The 19,794-nt window shown below is 47.1% G+C and overlaps 1 protein-coding gene across 2 annotated transcripts in view; it reads right to left on the bottom strand.

The window, feature by feature from the left end:
* The window catches only part of NIPA1 (NIPA magnesium transporter 1), a 90,941-nt gene that overhangs the window by 61,764 nt on the left and 9,383 nt on the right, over positions 1-19,794 (bottom strand). Inside the window, exons 2-5 of one of the 2 annotated variants that reach the window (XR_010726515.1) lie at positions 15,095-15,142; positions 13,355-13,445; positions 10,918-11,078; positions 4,558-8,685 (exon numbers count right to left, since the gene is read on the bottom strand). Coding sequence is in view for 1 of the 2 variants with exons in the window: in XM_066238305.1 (XP_066094402.1) it covers positions 8,174-8,685; positions 10,918-11,078; positions 13,355-13,445; positions 15,095-15,142 (812 nt within the window). In the remaining variant the exon portion in view is untranslated. Of the gene's footprint in view, positions 1-925; positions 8,686-10,917; positions 11,079-13,354; positions 13,446-15,094; positions 15,143-19,794 lie in introns of those variants that run through there. The other variant, XM_066238305.1, reaches the window with a different exon arrangement.

Raw genomic sequence — 19,794 nt, 5'->3', positions numbered from 1 at the left:
CGAGCTTAAAAATGATGGAAAGATCTACACAAGAAATGTTGTGTACAAAGAGATCTTTGACATGTGAATTAACATTTTATTATTTAAATCACCTTTATTTATTGAGCTAGTGGTGGCTCTTAAGAAATGTACCACCAGTGGTTTCCTTCATTGCACTCTACTTTAAGCAATTAAGCAAGTAGAAGGGGGAAACCCCGTGGGGCAGTAAGCAAAGGGGCGTCCTCGCTGCCTGCCCTGAGTAATTCAGTTTGAATTAGCAGACACCTTTGCACAAATCATTTTAATTACAATTTATAATATCTAGAACAGCGGTCATTTTGTATGACCGCCGGGCTTTCTAGTGTTTTATATTTCTCTAATTTTCTAGGTGCTTAAAGTATAATAACATGTTATGTTTAAGGTTTTATTTATTCATTTTAGAGAGGGGAGAAAGAGAGAGAAGGTTGGGAGGAGCAGGAAGCATCAACTCCCCTATGTGCCTTGACCTTGGACAGCCCAGGGTTTCCAATCCGAGACCTCAGCATTCCAGGTTGACGCTAAATCCACAGTGCCACCACAGATCAGGCTAAAATGTTATACACCTCAAAAACAGGTAAAAGGTATTAACATGTTAAAATATAGGTGGTTTTCTGTATTTTTTTGAAATTCTGAAATTAAATTTAATAAAATGGAGAGGTGGTTTTCTGTAATGCCATCATTTTGTTATGTCAGAAAGTAACCACGATATGGTGAATTCCTTGATGTATCATGGATTTGCGCCCTAAGGTGAACACAGGTGGACATCTTATACATCGTGATGGAGACCAGGGCTACTCATTTCTACAAAGAAAATGGGAAACATCTAATTGAGGAATTAGAATGATACGAAACCTGAGGCTACACAAACATTTCAAATAAGGGGTTAAAAAAAAACCAAACGAGTGTTCGGCTAGAAATGTTATTTTATTTTAAAACACATACAGATTATTAATAAATATTGGAAAACTTAATAAATAGCCTTTTTTATTTACATAAGGCAAGTACATGCTACGACTACCTCTATACAGCAAAATATAAGCAAGTCTTAGCCATTGACATATGTGTGTGCGTGATCACTGGAAGCTCCCCGGTACATTTATATGAAAAAATAACAAAACTGTGATGCAACCCATAAACATTTTTACAATTTTAATCTCGTCTTTCTTTGTGCCATGTTTCTATTCCATTTTACAAGAAACAAATCATTCTTGAAAAAGGCAAAAAAAGACTCAGGAATGGTACTTAAAAAACAGTAGCCTTAAATTTTCCCCAAGTGCAGAAAACACTGACATGTCATGGGGCAAATTATCCTATTCTGATAAATAAGAGAAATAACAACTTTTCAATGTGACCCTTTGGCACTAGTGTGGCTCAGAAGCCCCTGACATTCACCTGGTGTCAGGTGGTTCCGTGTCAGGGTTGAGCCACTGGGAAGCAGGAAGCTCAGCATCATTCATGACAAATTTAACACAACAGAGCCAGACCCGTGGGTTCATATGCCATGGACTCTCCCAGCAAGAGCAGAAACCTGTGCAGAACATCAGGGTAGCTCATCACACCATCGGAATGTAACCTGTCAGTGCAGCTTTTCAAAGTCCCTGTTTCAGTTAAGTCTTTCACAACAGAGGGTACAAAAATCCTTCCTCTTAAGACAAATGAAAAGGGAAAATAAAGCTTCGTGGAATTATGCGCACTTTACACCCAGTGCTTTGTTTCCTTGTTCATTGCTCAAAGCTGCGTCTCTGCAGCATGGTCCTGAGCAGACAAGAGGCCCAGATGCGTTTCCCCTGGGTCACTCCCGGGCCACCCTGCGCACGACACTGTCACTTGAGGCTGCCAGCACGTGCTATCGTGCAAGCACCCTCAGGCAGTCGATTTGGAGAACCATCCCATCCCTTTAGAGGTAGAGAAACTGAGGCACAGAAAGGTCAAGTGACTCACCTAGAGCTGCACAATTCAAGAAGAAAAAAAAAAACAATAGAGAAAAGAACAAGTAAATCCTTCTCCCTGGTCATTCTCTGGGCCCTAGACTATGCTTCTTATCACATTGGGTACATTTGAAATAGATGTTTATTTACGTGATCCTTATTCTACTAAGTATCCTCTTTTCACTAGAAGACTTTTTTTTTTGATGTAACAAAGTTACATTTTCTTAAAATAGAATTATTTTGTTGCATTTACTAGCATGTGTGAAATAGTATGAAAATAAACAAGTGTGTGATATTGGGCCAAATCCTCCTTCCACTTTCTATCATTCTCAAATCTTTTCAAGTACACGATAGAGGTATGAGAATCTGGCCAGATATGAAAAGTCACCTAAAAGCTGAAGGACAGACCCTGAAAGTTCATCACCAGTACGAATGGGAGGCGGACGTGAGGAATGCAGAAAATTGAGGTATTTGATATGATAAACTGTCTTACGGTGTGAGTGGTGTCCCAACGACCCTTCCCCTTTCCAACTCAAGGTCGCAGACCTCTGGCTACGAATGTGAGTAACACGTATGAAAAATGAACACGGACACTTGTTCTTGGGAGCAAGGTCAATGCTAAGGAGTTAATGTTACATTTTTGGTCCCTGAGAAGGCAGAACACCAAGATTTCCACCTGATCCAGCTTCGTGGTTGAGCTCCGTCCCTGGTGTCCAACAGAATGAGGACGACTCCCTCAGACCACGGGAGCCCACCAGACCGTTGTGAGCAGAGCTACACGGAAGCAAGCGTGCTTCCCTTTGCAGGTTCCTGCTCAGCCAGAGGACGCCCACGTCGGGATCAAGGAGGCGTCAGAAAAGAGCCGAGGGCATGGATCTACTGATGCTCACAGCTGGGCTCGTCTGGATGAGCTGAACAGCTTGGAAAAGAGGGATCTCTCCCAACAAGACTCGGGCAGCACATGGACTGACGTGGTCACCTGTACCTGAAAGACACTGCTCCGTGAGGGCTTGACTGCCACCTGGAACCAGCCTCTAGACCAGGTGTGGCCAACGTCCGGCCCGCAGGCTCAATCCGGCCTGTGTAATGAGCTTATGTGCCCCGCGATTAAGTTTTTTAATATTCTCCGTGTGATGCACTGTGGGAATGAAATAAGTAGTACTTTTAAATCGTTATACATAAACTACGATATCTTCAGTAATCTTCAGCTCAACTTATATTTGTAAGAAAAACTTTTTTTTCTTTAATGAATCTAAATAAAAGTACAAGATCAAGATTGATTTACATTTGGAGGCTGTGTTAAGAATAGCTACTACAGGCCTGACCAGGCGGTGGCGCAGTGGATAGAGCGTCGAACTGGGATGTGGAAGACCCAGGTTCAAGACCCTGAGGTCGCCAACTTGAGCGCAGGCTCATCTGGTTTGAGCAAAGCTCACCAGCTCAGAGCCAAGGTCGCTGGCTCAAGCAAGGGGTTAATCAGTCTGCTGAAGGCCCGCGGTCAAGGCACATATGAGAAAGCAATCAATGAACAACTAAGCTGTCTCAACAAGAAACTGATGATTGATGCTTCTCATCTCTCTCTGTTCCTGTCTGTCTCTATCCTTCCCTCTGACTCTCTTTCTGTCTCTGTTAAAAAAGAAAGAAAGAAAGAAAAAAAGCCTGACCAAGTGGTAGCGCAGTGGGTAAAGCGGACTGGGATGCAGAAGACCCAGGTTCGAGACCCCAAGGTCGCCAGCTTGAGTGCGGGCTCATCTGGTTTGAGCAAAAGCTCACCAGCTTGAGCCCAAGGTTGCTGGCTCAAGCAAGGGGTCACTTGGTCTGCTGAAGGCCCGCAGTCAAGGCACATATGAGAAAACAATCAATGAACAACTAAGGTGTTGCAATGTACAACGAAAAACTAATGATCAATGCTTCTCATCTCTTTTCGTTCCTGTATGTCTGTCCCTGTCTATCTCTCTCTCTGTCTCTGTAAAAGAAAAAAAAATTACAAAGAAAAGAAAAAAAAAAGAAAAAAGATTAGCTACTGCAGGTATAGAGCCAGGTATTAAAAAAATAATAGGTGATGCAAAGCGCCTCAACAGGTCACATTAGATTTTTTGTTAATTTGGTTGTACTAAATTACTTACATTTATTCATAAACAAATTACATAAAATTTTGTTTACTTAAACGAATTGTTTTTGTATTTAACATTTTTTAATTTGAATATTTCGCCGGCCCTTGAAAAAAAGTTTTCTTTCTAATCTGGCCCGGGGGCAAAAACTGTTGGCCACGCCTGCTCTGGACACAAGCGCAGTATTTGAAAGGAGCTGAACCGTCCAGAAGGAGAAGGAGCCGTGACCGCCTCCTTCAGTACCCCTCTCTGCTATCCGACATGAAACCCAACCAGAAGGGACAAAGACAACAACCTAGGGCTCCTGGGACGGACTTCCGCAAAGAAGAGGGAGTGTACCGGGCTGGCTTGGAAAGTAGGGATTTGAAATATTTCTTATTGCTGAAACCAAGAGCAGCGAACCCTAGTTCACGCAGTATTATTTTTCTGAAGCTGGAAACGGGGAGACAGTCAGACAGACTCCCGCATGCGCCCGACCGGGATCCACCTGGCACGCCCACCAGGGGGCGATGCTCTGCCCACCAGGGGGCGATGCTCTGCCCCTCCGGGGCGTCACTCTGTTGCGACCAGAGCCACTCTAGCGCCTGGGGCAGAGGCCAAGGAGCCATCCCCAGCGCCCGGGCCATCTTTGCTCCAATGGAGCCTTGGCTGCAGGAGGGGAAGAGAGAGACAGAGAGGAAGGGGGGGGGGTGCAGAAGCAAATGGGCGCTTCTCCTATGTGCCTTGGCTGGGAATCGAACCCGGGTCCCCCGCACGCCAGGCCGACGCTCTACCGCTGAGCCAACCGGCCAGGGCTAGTTCACACAGTCTTCTAACATGAAGAGACCACAGTGATATCTGAGCGGTGATCTTCCCTGCGGTGCCCACTGTGGGCAGCTCTCGCCCCGTGGGTGGCAGGGAGCTCACTGCTCTCCTCCTCCAGAATGATGCCCAGGGTGGTCTTGGTGCTGCATGTGGGTTAGAATCCTTCCTAGGCTCTACACTGGGTCAGTGAGCTGTCTTTTCTCAATGCAAAGATTCTGATGAGACCATAAGGCATTTTTCCAAGTAGGAGAGGAGAGAAATGCCTATTTAAGTATCGACCCAGAGTAAATCTGTGCCCTGTGAGTTTAGAGGAGGCTTGGAAACAAGGATACGGTGTTTTTCTTGGTTTTTATCAGAGGTGAAACCCAAAGTACAAGAATGGAAATCTTCACACAGACCCACCAGCACTCTGGCCCTCCTCGAAAACTCTCACTTTGAGACTTTGTTTTCCTTTGCGATTCCAAAGGAATTATGAACACGTAAGTGTGTAAGATAAAGACTGTTACATCAGAAGTTATAGGCTCTCTGTGAAGCTTGACAATCGAGCTGTGAGACCACTGTTCACGCTTGCTACTTTGAGGCTAGAGTCACACACATGAAATACAAAATGGGCGGTGTGAACTTGGCTCCACGAGAAGAAAAGCTGAACATCTCACCAATATAACCTGCTGACCAGAGGGCGACCTAGGAGACACATCTGTTCTGGGACTAGTTCAAGAGAAGATAAGTTATTAATACTTTTGAGATTTTTTTTTTTTACTCTGAAAAAACCATAGGGCCGATTTTGCGGAAAATGTCTCCTGAGTACTCGTGGTATAAACGTATACTAAGGAACGCCAACAGGTCTAGGTCGAGGAAGCTGTGCAGGTAAGTTGTAACAAAATAGGCACGGTAATTTCCACGTGGCCCACAACTTTCTCAGTATATGTGAGGTGCCATAGGCGTCCTTCCAATATCTCAAACAAGGATCCTTACTTGGGAAACTACAATATTTTTTTGCCTAAAAGTAGTACATGGACACTGCCACCCTGTATTTTCAGGAAGTTTGTTTCCATAAATTAAGGCCTACGTTCTTAAAAGTACTGGTGATCAGAAAACAAGCCTTTGAGAACTGATAAAAAAGAGTGAGGGACTTTTTTGAGCGTGTATCAACTATCGGTAAAGATAGTATTTTTAGAAAATGTTTAAATAATTTTGTTGCTGCTGTGAGTTCAGAAGAGTCCCGGACCAGCCTTGCTCACCCCATGACCGTCACGTGTTCTTCCCTCTGTTAAATCGTCACATGTTAACTTAAGCTTTTCTCTTCAACACGTTAGGGAGCTATTCCTTGGGTCTTTAGAAATGTTCTTTTTTTTCTTGGCTGGAAAAGCCTATTTACTTCCTTTAGTGAATAACTTTAAATGGGTATGATTAGAGATTCCACGGGCTACTTCACTGAATCTACATCACCCAACCCCACCTCCCCACTTGGCAACGGTTCCCCGTTTAGATAAAACACTGTATGTGAAGGACATGATCTCTCAATGAAATATATCAGTCTGGGCTCTGTTCCCACTTCACACTCATGGAAGGTGACTCTGAACCAGACGAGTGATCTCTTTGATCCAAAATACTGGCGTAAATCACGGCTACTCTGGATTTTAGAAGTCTAAGGAGAGGTGGAATGGGTAGTGGCCGGGTGCTTGGCTGGCTGTCTCAAACAACAGGGAGCTGGCTGAATGGGTTGTTTTCATTTCTGCCCCAAGTTCTCTTAAAACTCACTCTGAGCATTCCAGTCCTGCTAGCCTCAGCGTGACTGGGCCCTTTAACTTGTTCCTGTATTATGGGGAACTAGATACGTTGCCTGTCGGAAATAAGTCACCCTCTCCTCTCATGGCCCTTGTTCTCAAGTTCAATTATTTATTTCTTCTGAGAGGCCACCACGTTCATTGGAGGAGAAACGGCGGGCATATTTGATACCGGGTCCCAGTGGCATAGATTAAATGCAAATAAAATAACCTTATGCAACTTAGAGTCCACTGTCTTTAGCTGGACAATAACGACATGCTAATTAGGGTCTGTTTTTTGTTTCTTCCCCCCTCCCCCCCCCCATGTGTCTTTAGTCTCGACTCTCATCCCACAAATGAGTGTTACTGTTTTATTTATAACCGCTTCCCATGTCTATGTTTGGAATGTTGAAATAATCAAGGAGGTTGCATTAATTCTAAGCTAAGAGGACATACACACAGTAAGTGAAACTAAGTGAACAGTTCAAGTGAGAAAGGCACTGAAATTGACTTAAGCTATTGAAAGTCTTCCTGGAAAGGGAGCACTGTGTCTGTCTGCCTCCTCACTCCTCTCTTTCCACTGACAATTAACGTGTCCTGGAGTGGGTGTGGCAGGGTGGGGGGGGTGGAGTCAGCCCATTTGCGGATTAAAAACAAGTCAATGTATAGAGACCTCTTATCTGGATGAGGTAATACAGGCTCAATGCAAAAAACAAAAAAAAAAAAACCCCAAAAAACCCCAAAATACAACCACAGATACATTACTGTACAGCAGGGGTCAGGAACCTTTTCGGCTGAGAGAGCCATGAACGCCACATATTTTAAAATGTAATTCCATGAGACTCATACAACGACCCCTGTACATTATGCATTATCCAATAAAAATTTGGTGTTGTCCCGGAGGACAGCTGTGATTGGCTCCAGCCATCCACAACCATGAACATGAGCGGTAGGAAATGAATGGATTGTAATACATGAGAATGTTTTATATTTTGAACGTTATTATTATTTTTTATTAAAGATTTGTCTGCGAGCCAGATGCAGCCATCAAAAGAGCCACATCTGGCTCACGAGCCATAGGTTCCTGACCTCTGCTGTACAACGTTATATCGCAAAACCATCTCTCCCATTCCTAAAGGAATTGTCCACAGGAGAACACCTCTGCTTCCTCTGCAAAGACTAACCGGAAAGAGCCTGTCTTTATTCTCCTACTTAAATCATGTTAACATGTTTTTAAAGGAAAGAGTGTTCATGAAAGCTTCCGGGTTATTAATGGCAATGAACATGTGATTCCTCTCATCAGAGAGATGACAGCCAGGTGACCATGGAGCACAACGTCAGACCACAGAGGGCTAGGCCCTCGCCTGGTGCCCGGGCAGCACCCCCCCACTGTCCACCAGACCACACGCAGATATACAAGGAACTCTGGTACCAGGGACTGAGGTAACTGGTACTTCATGTCAAACTAAGACCAACCAGAAACCACGCCCATTTCCTGTTTCCTCACGCCCCCCCCCCCCCCGCCCCCCACCACCTCGGCCGCGTCCTAATCTGTTTTCACGTTAGATTTGTTCATCTCCCCCAGGTTGAAATTGAACTCCTTGAACACCTGGATGAGGACGATGCCGACGGAGACGGTGGTGAAGCCGCAGGCCATGCCCAGGAAGTCCACCAGGCCCACGTTGCTCCACTCCCGGAAGAGGATGGCCGAGGCCAGCAGGACCAGCGTGGTGAAGACCACGTAGTAGATGGCCCCGAAGACGGACGAGTCGAAGCACTCGAGCGCCTTGTTGATGTACCTGAACTGGACGATGATGCTGCAGCCCAGCACGGCCAGGAGCACCAGGCACAGGCACAGGGCCCGCTGGCTGGACGGGTTGTTGTGGAAGATGTCCTGGGCCGCCAGCCCGATGCCCTTGGTGGAAGGCACAGTGAAGCTGCCCAGCAAGGAGCAGATGCTGATGTAGACCATGATGTTGGTGGGCCCGTGCGCCGGCGCGATCCAGAAGATGAGCAGCAGCAGCATGAGGAGCACGATGCACAAGTAGCCCACAAACACTGCAAAACACGGATCGTCGGACTTTACTTACTTATTTATTTATTTATTTTTTGCATTTTTCTGAAGCTGGAAACAGGGAGAGACAGTCAGACAGACTCCGGCATGCGCCCGACCGGGATCCACCCGGCACGCCCACCAGGGGGCGATGCTCTGCCCACCAGGGGGCGATGCTCTGCCCATCCTGGGCGTCGCCATGTTGCGACCAGAGCCACTCTAGCGCCTGGGGCAGAGGCCAAGGAGCCATCCCCAGCGCCCGGGCCATCTTTGCTCCAATGGAGCCTTGGCTGCGGGAGGGGAAGAGAGAGACAGAGAGGAAGGCGCGGCGGAGGGGTGGAGAAGCAAATGGGCGCTTCTCCTATGTGCCCTGGCCGGGAATCGAACCCGGGTCCTCCACACGCTAGGCCGACACTCTACCGCTGAGCCAACCGGCCAGGGCTACTTATTTATTTTAATTAAGGGAGAGGCGGGGAGGCAGAGAGAGACTCCTGCATGAGCCCCAACTGGGATCTACCCTGCAAGCCCGCTTCCACGAAATGCTCTGCCCATCTAGGACTGCTGCTCCATTGCTCGGCAACTGAGCTATTTTTAGCACTAGAGGCGAGGCCATGGAGACATCGTCAGTACCCAGGGCCAATCTGCTCGAACCATTTGAGCCATGGCTGCAGGAGAAGAAGACAGAGAAAAGGAGAAGGAGGGGTGGAGAAGCAGGTGAGTGCTTCTCCTGTGTGCCCTGACTGGGAATCGCACCCAGGACTTCCTCATGCTGGGCTGATGCTCTACTGCTGAACCATCCAGCCAGGGCCTAGGATCATCTAACTTTAGACGTGTTTTTCTGTACAAGTCAGGACCCGACTGTAGCCGTATCGTCCACACTCACCAGAAACCAAAAGCTTCTGAATACACTGTTAAAGTTATATAAGGTAAATCCTTCGAGACATTTGGATTGAACTTTCTGAACTTTTTATTTTTATTTTTTATTTATTCATTTTAGAGAGGAGAGGGAGAGACAGAGAGAGAGAAGGGGGGGAGAGAGACAGAGAGAAAGAAGGGGGGGAGGAGCTGGAAGCATCAACTCCCATATGTGCCTTGACCAGGCAAGCCCAGGGTTTCGAACCGGCGACCTCAGCATTTCCAGGTCAACGCTTTATCCACTGCGCCACCACAGGTCAGGCCTGAACTTTTTTTTTTACACAGAGACAGAGAGAGAGTCAGAGAGAGGGATAGATAGGGACAGACAGGAACGAAGAGAGAAGAGAAGCATCAATCATTAGTTTTTTGTTGCAACACCTTAGTTGTTCATTGGTTGCTTTCTCATATGTGCCTTGACCACGGGCCTTCAGCAGACTGAGTAACCCCTTGCTTGAGCCAGCGACCTTGGGTCCAAGCTGGTGAGTTTTGCTCAAATCAGGTGAGCCTGCGCTCAAGCTGGCGGCCCTGGAGTCTCGAACCTGGGTCTTCCGCATTCCAGTCCAATGCTCTATCCACTGCGCTACCGCCTGGTCAGGCCTTTCTGAACTTTTTTGTCATGTCTCCATACTCTTATTTCTCACCGTATTGGGACTATTTTGGTTTTCGCAGGAGGAAGTGAGTCTCACAATGCTAAGTGTTTAGGCATAAAAAAAAATTACAAGGAGGTACACAGTCTTGGGTAACTTCACCACGATCTCCTTTTTTGCAAATCTTACAGCCATTGTTTCTATGGCAACCAGTGCTGATAGCCAGCTCCAGAGGAGTGGAAGATGCTTCATGGCCCGGACACATCTGGACAGGGACACATATGGCTGCAGTTCTGTGCCGGCACCTGTCTCAAAGTGTTGGTCAGGATAGACGGTCTACTGGAAGTATTTTTTAAAACCAGTATAATTATACAGGGTTGTGTGTTTTTGTTGTTTTTTTTTTTTATTGCATTTGTCAAAAAATTTATAAATTATTATATGTCAAAAATACAAAGGAAAAAAGAGAGAGAGACCCCTGTGGGGAACGGTGAAGGTAAATTAAACTGGGTCAGGTCTCTGAGACAGGGTCACAGGAGTGGGCGGCCAGGGGTGCTGGGACATACATGGTCTCCAGCACGCGGTTCGGAACGGCCCCAGAAGGACAGGCGCTGGGAGGCAGGGGAACCCTGCACTAGGCCAGCAGAGGGCCTGGGGGGAGGGCATCACAGTGCCCCCCGGGGAGGCTCACACACGGGACAGTGACAGGCGCTTACGGGGCAGCTAGAATGGGGTCACCTGGGTTGGTCAGCTTCTCCTCCAGCTCGGCCTGTGTGGTCACACTCTCGGATTTCGGGGAGTGGATGATCAGCACGACAGAACCGGCACAGCTGAGCAGACACCCCAGCTTGCCCAAGATGTTGAGTTTCTCCTTCAGAAGGTAAGAGGCTAGGATGGACCTGGAGTGGACAAAAGAGAAATAGCAGTTGACCCATTGCTACTTATTGCGGCTACTTAGAAAAGCCACATTTTCCTTAGAGCCGTATTTTACATGTTAGTTTTTAAGAGTAGAAAGATTATAAATGTATCGTGCCTCTGTCAACACGGTCAAGTTTAGAACTCCTTAGCACCCCTCCCCTCTCCCCCTCCTGCCCCCATCCCTAGACTACCACAAATCTCCTTTCTCTCGGTATATATTTTCCTATTCAGGACATTGCATATAAACACAATCATACAATAATAATATATAGTCCTCCGGGAGTAGCTTATTTCACTTAGAACAATGTTTCCAAGGTTCATCTATGTTGTAATATACATGAAGAATGAATTCATTTTCTAATCATATTCCATTATATATATGCATCATCTATTATCTATCCTTCATCAGTTGATGGACATTTGGGTTGTTTCCAGGTTGTTGTGGGTTTTTTTTCCCTGTAATGAATACGTTACTGTGGGCATTTGTGTGCCGAGTCTTTGTGTTTTCATTTCTCTAGGGTATTTATCCAGTGGTGGGTTTGGCCAGCCTTGTGTTTAACCGTTTGAGAGACTTACAGCTGGGCTGTTTCCCCAAGGAGCCGCACGAGCCGGCATCCCCACCAGCCCTGCGTGAGGGTTTCTGTTTATTCGGAGTCCTTGCCAACACGTTAATTTTTTTTTTTTTTGAACACAGCCATCCTAGTGGGTGGGAAGTGATAGCTTATTGTGGTTTTGACTTGCACTTCCCCAGTGACTAAGGGTGTGCAGTTATTTCATATGTTTAATGGGCCACATGTGTATCTTCTTTGGAGAAATGTACATTGGATCTTGAGCCTGTTTTTCAATTGGGGTATGTGCCCTTTGATTGATGTGTTATAGAAGTTGTTGTAGAGTTGAAATGCAAGTCCATGGATCAGATACAAAATTTGAAACTTTTTATAACATCCTGTCAGTTGACTTTTCACTTTATTTTTACCCCCAGCTTTGAGAGATACTTGACATACAACACTGTCTAAGTTTAAAGTAAACATTGTATTGATTTGATAGACATGTATTACATAATAACTGCCACCATAGTGTTAGCAAACACCCTGTCACATGTCATAATTACCATTTCTTTTTTTGTGTGTGTGATGAGAATATTTAAGAGCTACTCTCTCAGTAACTTTCAAGCATCTAATACAGCTTTTTAAAAAAAAAAACTATAATCACCATGCTATACACATTAGGTCCCCAGAACTAATTCTTAACTGGAAGTCTGCAGCCTTTGACCAACATCTCCCATGCACCCCCCAGCCCCTGGTAACCCCCCACTCTATTCTGTTTCTCTGAGTTTGAGTCACACAGTATTTGTCTTCCTCTGACCGAATTACTTCACTCAGCGTAATGTTCTTAGGGTTCATAAATCTCTTTGCAAAACCACAGAACTTCCTTTCTTCTCATAACTGAATAAATTCCAGTGTGTGTGTACGTGTGTATGTGTGTGTGAGACTGTGTACCACCTCTTTTTTTACTCATTCATCTGTTGATGGACACTTAAGATTGTTCCCATATCTTGGCTACTGTAAATAATTCTGCTATGAACACAGGTGATGCAGGTAGCTCTTTTCCCTTCCTGGTGGATTGTGGGAAAGTTCTAGTTTTAGCTTCTTGAGAAAGCTGCATACTGTTTACATAGTGGCTGCACCCACGGTGTCAAGGCTGAGAAACCCTAATAAAGTGAAAGCAACCCAGAGTCCTCTTCCTGGGGGGATCCATTTGCTCTTGACTCTTGTGAGTCATACTGCCCCCACCCCCACTGGTACCCATGTGTGATTCATCCCAACCTCCAAAGTTCCCAGGGGGCGGGGTGCTGCTCAGTGATCAGCTGGGGATGGTTGATGCCCAAAGAAACCACCAACTGACTAGCTTTCCTTCATGAGGTCTCAGAGACACTTGCCAAAGTGCCAGGAAAACTCTGGTCTCTAGAAAGGTCTTCCAGGGCAAACCCAGAGAGTGACAGCAGGACATTCCTGGATCCCACAAATAAGCTGGGATCTAAAACACCCTACGGCAGATTTCTAAGGCAAGGGTTACGAATCCACACAACCAAATTTGAGGAAATACAATTAAACCATATAGAGTAGAATGCTGAAGACCTGTCTTCAGTTAGGATTTCCTTTTATTATTTAAATGGAAACATTGAAAATGAAAAGTTCAAAATATATATGTACCTAAACACATATTAAAAATCAAAACATAGAACACCCCTTCTCACCCAAACGGCACTCCGAGGGCACCCAGGGGAGTCACCAGGACCGTGGGGACCGCCGTATAAGCCAAGAAGTTTCCAATCTGGCCAACAGCCACTGTCAAGAGAATCACAGGGGATCACTTGCAACTGCAGAGCTCTCTTCCGGCAAAGATCAGAGTGGAGTCTGGTGACTCTCTGCTCTCGACAGCCACTTCTTCGCCGTGACAAGGGAGACACCCCTCGTGGGGCGTTGTCTGTGTGTGTCAGGGTCCCGACTGCTCGAGAGAGCGGGCCTGACAGCGTCCCTGTCCCCACCGGTCAGGGAGCTTGGAAACCGCCCATCTAAAGGCAGTGATGGACAGTGTGTGTGCAGGAGCCCACTTCCCTGTTCCCCGTCACACGGCCTTGTTTGGAAAGGAATCACGCAGAGCTTCCCGTACCCCCTACCTGGCTGGGACCGACTCCGGTGTCGGCCGCGGGCCACACTGACATGCAGGGGACACTACTGCCTGTACAGAACTGCATGGGGGCGGGAGTGTGTGTGGGGGAAACGAACGGGGAACCAGAACTTAAACCACAGCTCTTCTGTGAAAGTGACGTCTCCTAGATCGTTTCTGGCCTACGAGGCAACGTGAGACGACGAACCCCATGATATCGCTGACGTTTCCAACATGATTTTCCTTTCTACAACTGAAAGTTCAAAACGCTAATGTTATTTCTTCATATTATAGCACGTGACCTCTGTGCCTGGCCTCGTCTGTATTGATAGCATGTGATCTGGTCCTTAAAGCTGAGGGAAGAGAGTTGATCTTCGTAAAACCAACTACCATATTTTTCACTCCATAAGATGCCCTCCCACCCCAAAGTGGAGGGGGAAATGCCCGTGCGTCTTATGGAGCGAATGCTCATTTTTTTTTTAGCTGCTGCGGGTTCCTGGACAACTAGAAGAGTATTTGAACATCAAAGCCTCTTCTCATTTGTTCTTTGTTTTGTTTTGTTTTTGTAACAGAGTCAGAGGGACAGATAGGGACATATAGACAGGAAGGGAGACAGATGAGAAGCACCAATTCTTCATTGTGGCACCTTAGTTGTTCATTGATTGTTTTCTCATATGTGCCTTGAGGGGGAGGAGCTACAGCAGACCGAGTATCCCCTTGCTCAAGCCAGTGTGACCTTGGGCTCAAGCTGGTGAGCCTTGCTCAAACCAGATGAGCCTGCGCTCAAGCTGGCGACCTCGGGGTCTCGAACTTGGGTCCTCTGCGTCCCAGTCCGATGCTCTATCTACTCTGCCACCGCCTGATCAGTCTTCTAATTTGTTAATAACAGTGCTAATGGTTGTTAATACGGCTGTTGAGTTTACATTGTTGAAATATTGTGGTATAGTTTATTAAATATTTTAACATACCATTTGGTTCAGAATATTTTTTTCTTATTTTCCTCCTTAAAACCCTAGGTGTGTATCTTATGGTCAGGTTCTTATGGAGCGAAAAACACAGTACATTCAGTGAAGACGTGACGTTTCGCAAACGTCCACAGCCCGACTACAGAGGAGTAAGCAGTGGCTGTTTTCACTGCCTTGGGCGCAGGACAGGGTGACCTAGACTGAACTGAGGGCTCACTGCGGGCCACAGGGGCTTCCTGACCCCCTGAGTCCTCATCCCCCAGGAGGGAGCCCGCCTTACCCCGCCCCCTCCTGTCCTGCCAGAGGGGCCATGGAGCTCCGGAGAGGTGACCAAGGTCTTGGTGACGCAGCAGGATACTTACTTGCTATCGTGCCCGCCCACCACACAACGTCTGTTAAGTAGGAGGTACCTGTGAAAGGGAGAGACAGAGATGTCACCGAAGCCAGAAGCAAGGGGTTTCTAGGCTGAGTCCTTCACCTCGAGGGACAACGTGGAAACTGAAGACGGGAAGAGTAACAGATGTCATATCCTGCTGGTTCACCTTACACACAACCTTGACGTTAGCCTAGAAATAGCAGCCGGACAAACCACGGACAGTGGCACAGAGGCCTTCTGCAACAATGTCAGGCTGACCCAAACCACAAACCGGCCTTTACAACTCGGAGTGCGAGGCTGTCACTCACCACCCCAAGACGCTAATACTCTTTGGAATGAAGTTATTTTTTCAATTAAAATTGTTTTTATTAATTTTAGAGAGCGAAGAGAGAAAGGGGGAGAGAGGAATAAAAAAAATCAATGTGTTCCACTTATTTATGTATTCACTGGTTGATTTTTTTTTTTTTTTTTAGATTATTCATTCATTTTTTGGGGAGGGAGAGAAAGAGAGAGACAGAGAGAGAGAAGGGGGAAGGGTCAGGAAGCATCAGCTCCCCTATGTGCCTTGACCAGGCAGGCCCGGGTTTTCAAACCAGCAACTTCAGAGTTCCAGGTCAATGCTTTATACACTGCGCCACCACAGGTCAGGCCACTGGTTGACTCTTGTATGTGCCCTGAACAGGGATCGAACCTGTAACCTTGGTGTATCTGGACAATGCTCTACCCCACTGAGCTACCCGGTTAGAGCTGGAATAAAGTTTTATGTTCATTTCAAATGAGATTTGTTCCTCAAAGTCCAATTTACTCATGCACTCACTATAATCTTATAGTTATGCATAATTATATACATATATATATACATATGTATATAAATTCTTTTTACTAGCATTGGGTTCAATGACTTCTACTTCAACAGCTTACTTACTCAATTTTCTTACTTTCTTTTTTTTTGTATTTTTCTGAAGTTGGAAACGGGGAGGCAGTCAGACAGACTCCTGCATGCGCCCGACTGGGATCCACCCGGCACGCCCACCAGGGGGCGATGCTCTGCCCATCTGGAGCGTCGGCTCTGTTGCATCCAAAGCCATTATAGCGCCTGAGGCAGGGGCCATGGAGCCATCCTCAGCGCCCGGGCCAACTTTGCTCCAATGGAGCCTTGGCTGTGGGAGGGGAAGAGAGAGACAGAGAGGAAGGAGAGGGGGAGGGGTGGAGAAGCAGATGGGCGCTTCTCCTGTGTGCCTTGGCCGGGAATTGAACCCGGGACTCCTGCATGCCAGGCTGATGCTCTACCACTGAGCCAACCGGCCAGGGCCTCAATTTTAACCATTGAGAACCTTTATGATAGGGCTCCTTTGTTAACTACCGGGCAGCAGACCCTTACTGTCCCTCAGTGTGACATTTACACAACCCCTTTGATAGGGCTCATTTGTCAACCACCGGGCAGCAGACCCTTACTGTCCCTCAGAGTGACATTTACACAATCCCTTGTATTCTCTCGGGTCTGTCACATCTGTCCCTCTTCCTGCCTGTGTGACAGCTGCCTTCAGCAAGAGGGTTTCCCAGCCTCTCAGACACCCAGTAGTCTTTCTTCAGATACGTCAAAACGCTCCTTGTCTGAGAGGTTCCCTTCACATCATGGTAAAGTACTTCATTCTAATTGGGTATTTTTAATTCTCAGTAATTTGGTATAATTAACACAGGACGTCAGCCCCCTTCACGGAGGAAAAGAGCTACAGGTATCACAGTAAGTACTTTAAAAAAAAAAAATCTTTCAAAAAAACGAGGCCAATACGTAATAACAGGGTAGAAGGAATGGCTGAGTTAGAACATCACCGTTGGGCAACATGACAACAAAGCAACTGTGGCAAGAATCCTCACTGGATGGTAAGACGGTTAGATGATGTCCTGGCTGGGTGGCTCCGTGGATAAAGTGTCATCCTGGCATGCTGAGGTCGCTGGTGTGACCCCCAGTCAGGGCACGTACGAGAAGCAACCAATGAATGCGCATACGAGAGGGACAAAAAAAATCAACGTTTATCTCTCCGTCTCTCTAAAATCAATCAATCAATAAAAATTAAAAAAATAAATAAAGCCTGACCTGTGGTGGTGCAGTGGATAAAGCGTCAACCTGGAAATGCTGAGGTCGCCGGTTCAAAACCCTGGGCTTGCCTGGTCAAAGCACATATGGGAGTTGATGCTTCCAGCTCTTCCCCCCTTCTCTCTCTCTCCCTTTCTGTCTCTCTCTCCCCCTTTCTCTCCTCTCTAAAAATGAATAAATAAAAAATAAAAAATAAAAATAAAAAAAAAGAAAGAAAAAATAAATAAAGCTCGCTAGAGAAGAACAGGACAATCCCATGGTCTCCGTGAATCACCTCCAGCGGTCTTTTTATCACAAAGAGAGAAGTAAGTGTATAGTGTCTGACAGACCCTGACAGGCACCCCCTTCACCCAGCGGTCAATGCCGATGGCATCAGCACCAGGACGCACCAGCGCCCTGTGGCACCTGAGGGGCGCCCGGAGAAAGAAGGACCAGCGTACCCCCTGGGGGTGTCCCCAAGTGCATCGCTTATACCTAATCAGAAGGAAACTGCAACTGCCCACGGATTGGCCGGCCGGTGCCTGTCCAGAACAGCAAGGTCAGGAAAGGCAGAGAAAGGCTGAGGACGGTGGCCGACAACGGGGAACGAAGGAGACGTGACCAGACACGACACCCGGTGTCTCGCGGGAGAGGAACCGAATCGAAGCCACTGGCCAAATCTGAATGTGGCTTGTTGTGGAGGAGGCCAACAAAGCTCCCCTTCTGCACGAGCAGGTGACTCATGGTTTGCTTTCTGGCTCTCGGAAGCTGACAACCATGTGGCCAGGGGACGGCGCTCAGCTAAAAATGACCTCTGGGGGGCAACGGCTCCTGACTGGAGAGGCCTGCGGACACCTGGTAGAGGTTACCCATCCTGGGGGCGCCCCCGACCAGCGGCGCTGCCTCTGGGAGGGCCAGGAGTCTGCCTCCGTGATTTTACAGGGTACACGAGGCCCGTGAGGCAGGCAGGGCAGCTGTGACACCACCCGCTGTGGCTCTGCCTCTGCAGACAGCCTGCAGCAGGAGGGGGGGGGGCGCTGGCTGTGGCTCCTGTCCTTCTGACGTGGCTGATGCAAATGTGACCCGAGCTGTCCTATGAGTCACAGAGTATGGCTGAGCCTCAGAATGCCCCCAGGACACCCTGTGGACCAGTCATCATCTGTGAGTACAGAATCCATGTGAACCCCCTGAATGTGCTGATCACACCATGTCTACATAAGAGACAGGCCCGGTCCCTAAAACATGCACGCTGGGTATTTAAGAAAACAAGAGGTCTCGCAGTCCACTTCCAGAACTCCGGTGTGAGGAGCCCCGTGGACCAGCTCCCTGGCAAAACCACCATCACGGGCAAATCAAGTATTCAAGCACATTTTGAAAGCCCTTGGAAGTTGTCTTAAGAGCGTACAGCACACCCAGAAACATTTACTCAAGAAAATTTACTAAATCTCAGTAAGAGCCTGACCAGGCAGTGGCGCAGTGGATAGAACGTCAGACTGGGATGCGGAGGACCCAGGTTCGAGACCTTGAGGTCGCCAGTTTGAGCGTGGGCTCATCTGGTTTGAGCAAAGCTCACCAGCTTGAACCCAAGGTCGCTGGCTCAAGCAAGGGGTTACTCGGTCTGCTGTAGCCCCATGGTCAAGGCACATATGAGAAAGCAATCAATGAACAACTAAGGCGTGGCAATGAAAAACTAATGATTGATGCTTCTCATCTCTATCCATTCCTGTCTGTCTGTCCCTATCTATCCCTCTCTCTGACTCTCTCTGTCTCTGTAAAAAAAAAAAAAAAAATCTCAGTAGGAACAGTGAGCACAGGAGCTAAGACCCACTTCTCACGCTCCCACAGAGGTCTAGTCACTAACTAAATAAGCAAATAAACAAGAAAACAACAAAGACCGGGAGATAGGTAGGTATCCAGAGTCGCTACTATGTAGTAACTGTCTAGGGAGCAACCAAAAATAATTAGGAGACGAACTAACAAATTAACTGAATAAATAAATACATTTAAAAAAGGGCACAAGGCTTGAATAGACATTTCTCCAAAGAAGACATTAAAATAAAAAGGCCAATAGCACTCGGGGAGGTGCTTAGCGTCACCAAGCATTAGGGAAATGCAATTCAAAACCACGACAAATTATCACATCACATCCATTACGTAGGCAGCTTTCAAAACTGAGAACAAGTGTTGGTACGGAAGTGGAGCAGGGAGACAGTCAACATGTGACACAGATTACGTAGATCAAACAGGAAAAATGCAGGCAAAACAAAAACTGCCCCTGAGAGGACCTAAATATCAGATTTAACAAAAAGTTTCAACCCAGTCATTAAAACTATGTCCAGCCTGACCAGGCAGTGGCGCAGTGGATAGAGCGTTGGACTGGGACCCAGAGGACCCAGGTTCAAAGCCCCAAGGTCGCTGGCTTAAGCGCAGGCTCACCAGCTTGAGTACAGGGTTGCTGGCTTGAGCGTAGGATCAGAGACATGGCCCCATGGTCGCTGGTTTAAGCCTAAAGGCTGCTTGCTGGCTTGAGCCCAAGGTCACTGGCTTGAGCAAGGGGTCATTTGCTCCCCCCCCCCCGTGGGGGCACATACAAGAAAGCAATCAATAAA

The sequence above is a fragment of the Saccopteryx bilineata genome, chromosome 7, assembly GCF_036850765.1.
Source record: "Saccopteryx bilineata isolate mSacBil1 chromosome 7, mSacBil1_pri_phased_curated, whole genome shotgun sequence".
Classification (NCBI taxonomy): domain Eukaryota; kingdom Metazoa; phylum Chordata; class Mammalia; order Chiroptera; family Emballonuridae; genus Saccopteryx; species Saccopteryx bilineata.
Note: the sequence above shows the minus strand (reverse complement) of the source record. Positions and strands in the feature narration are given on the sequence as shown.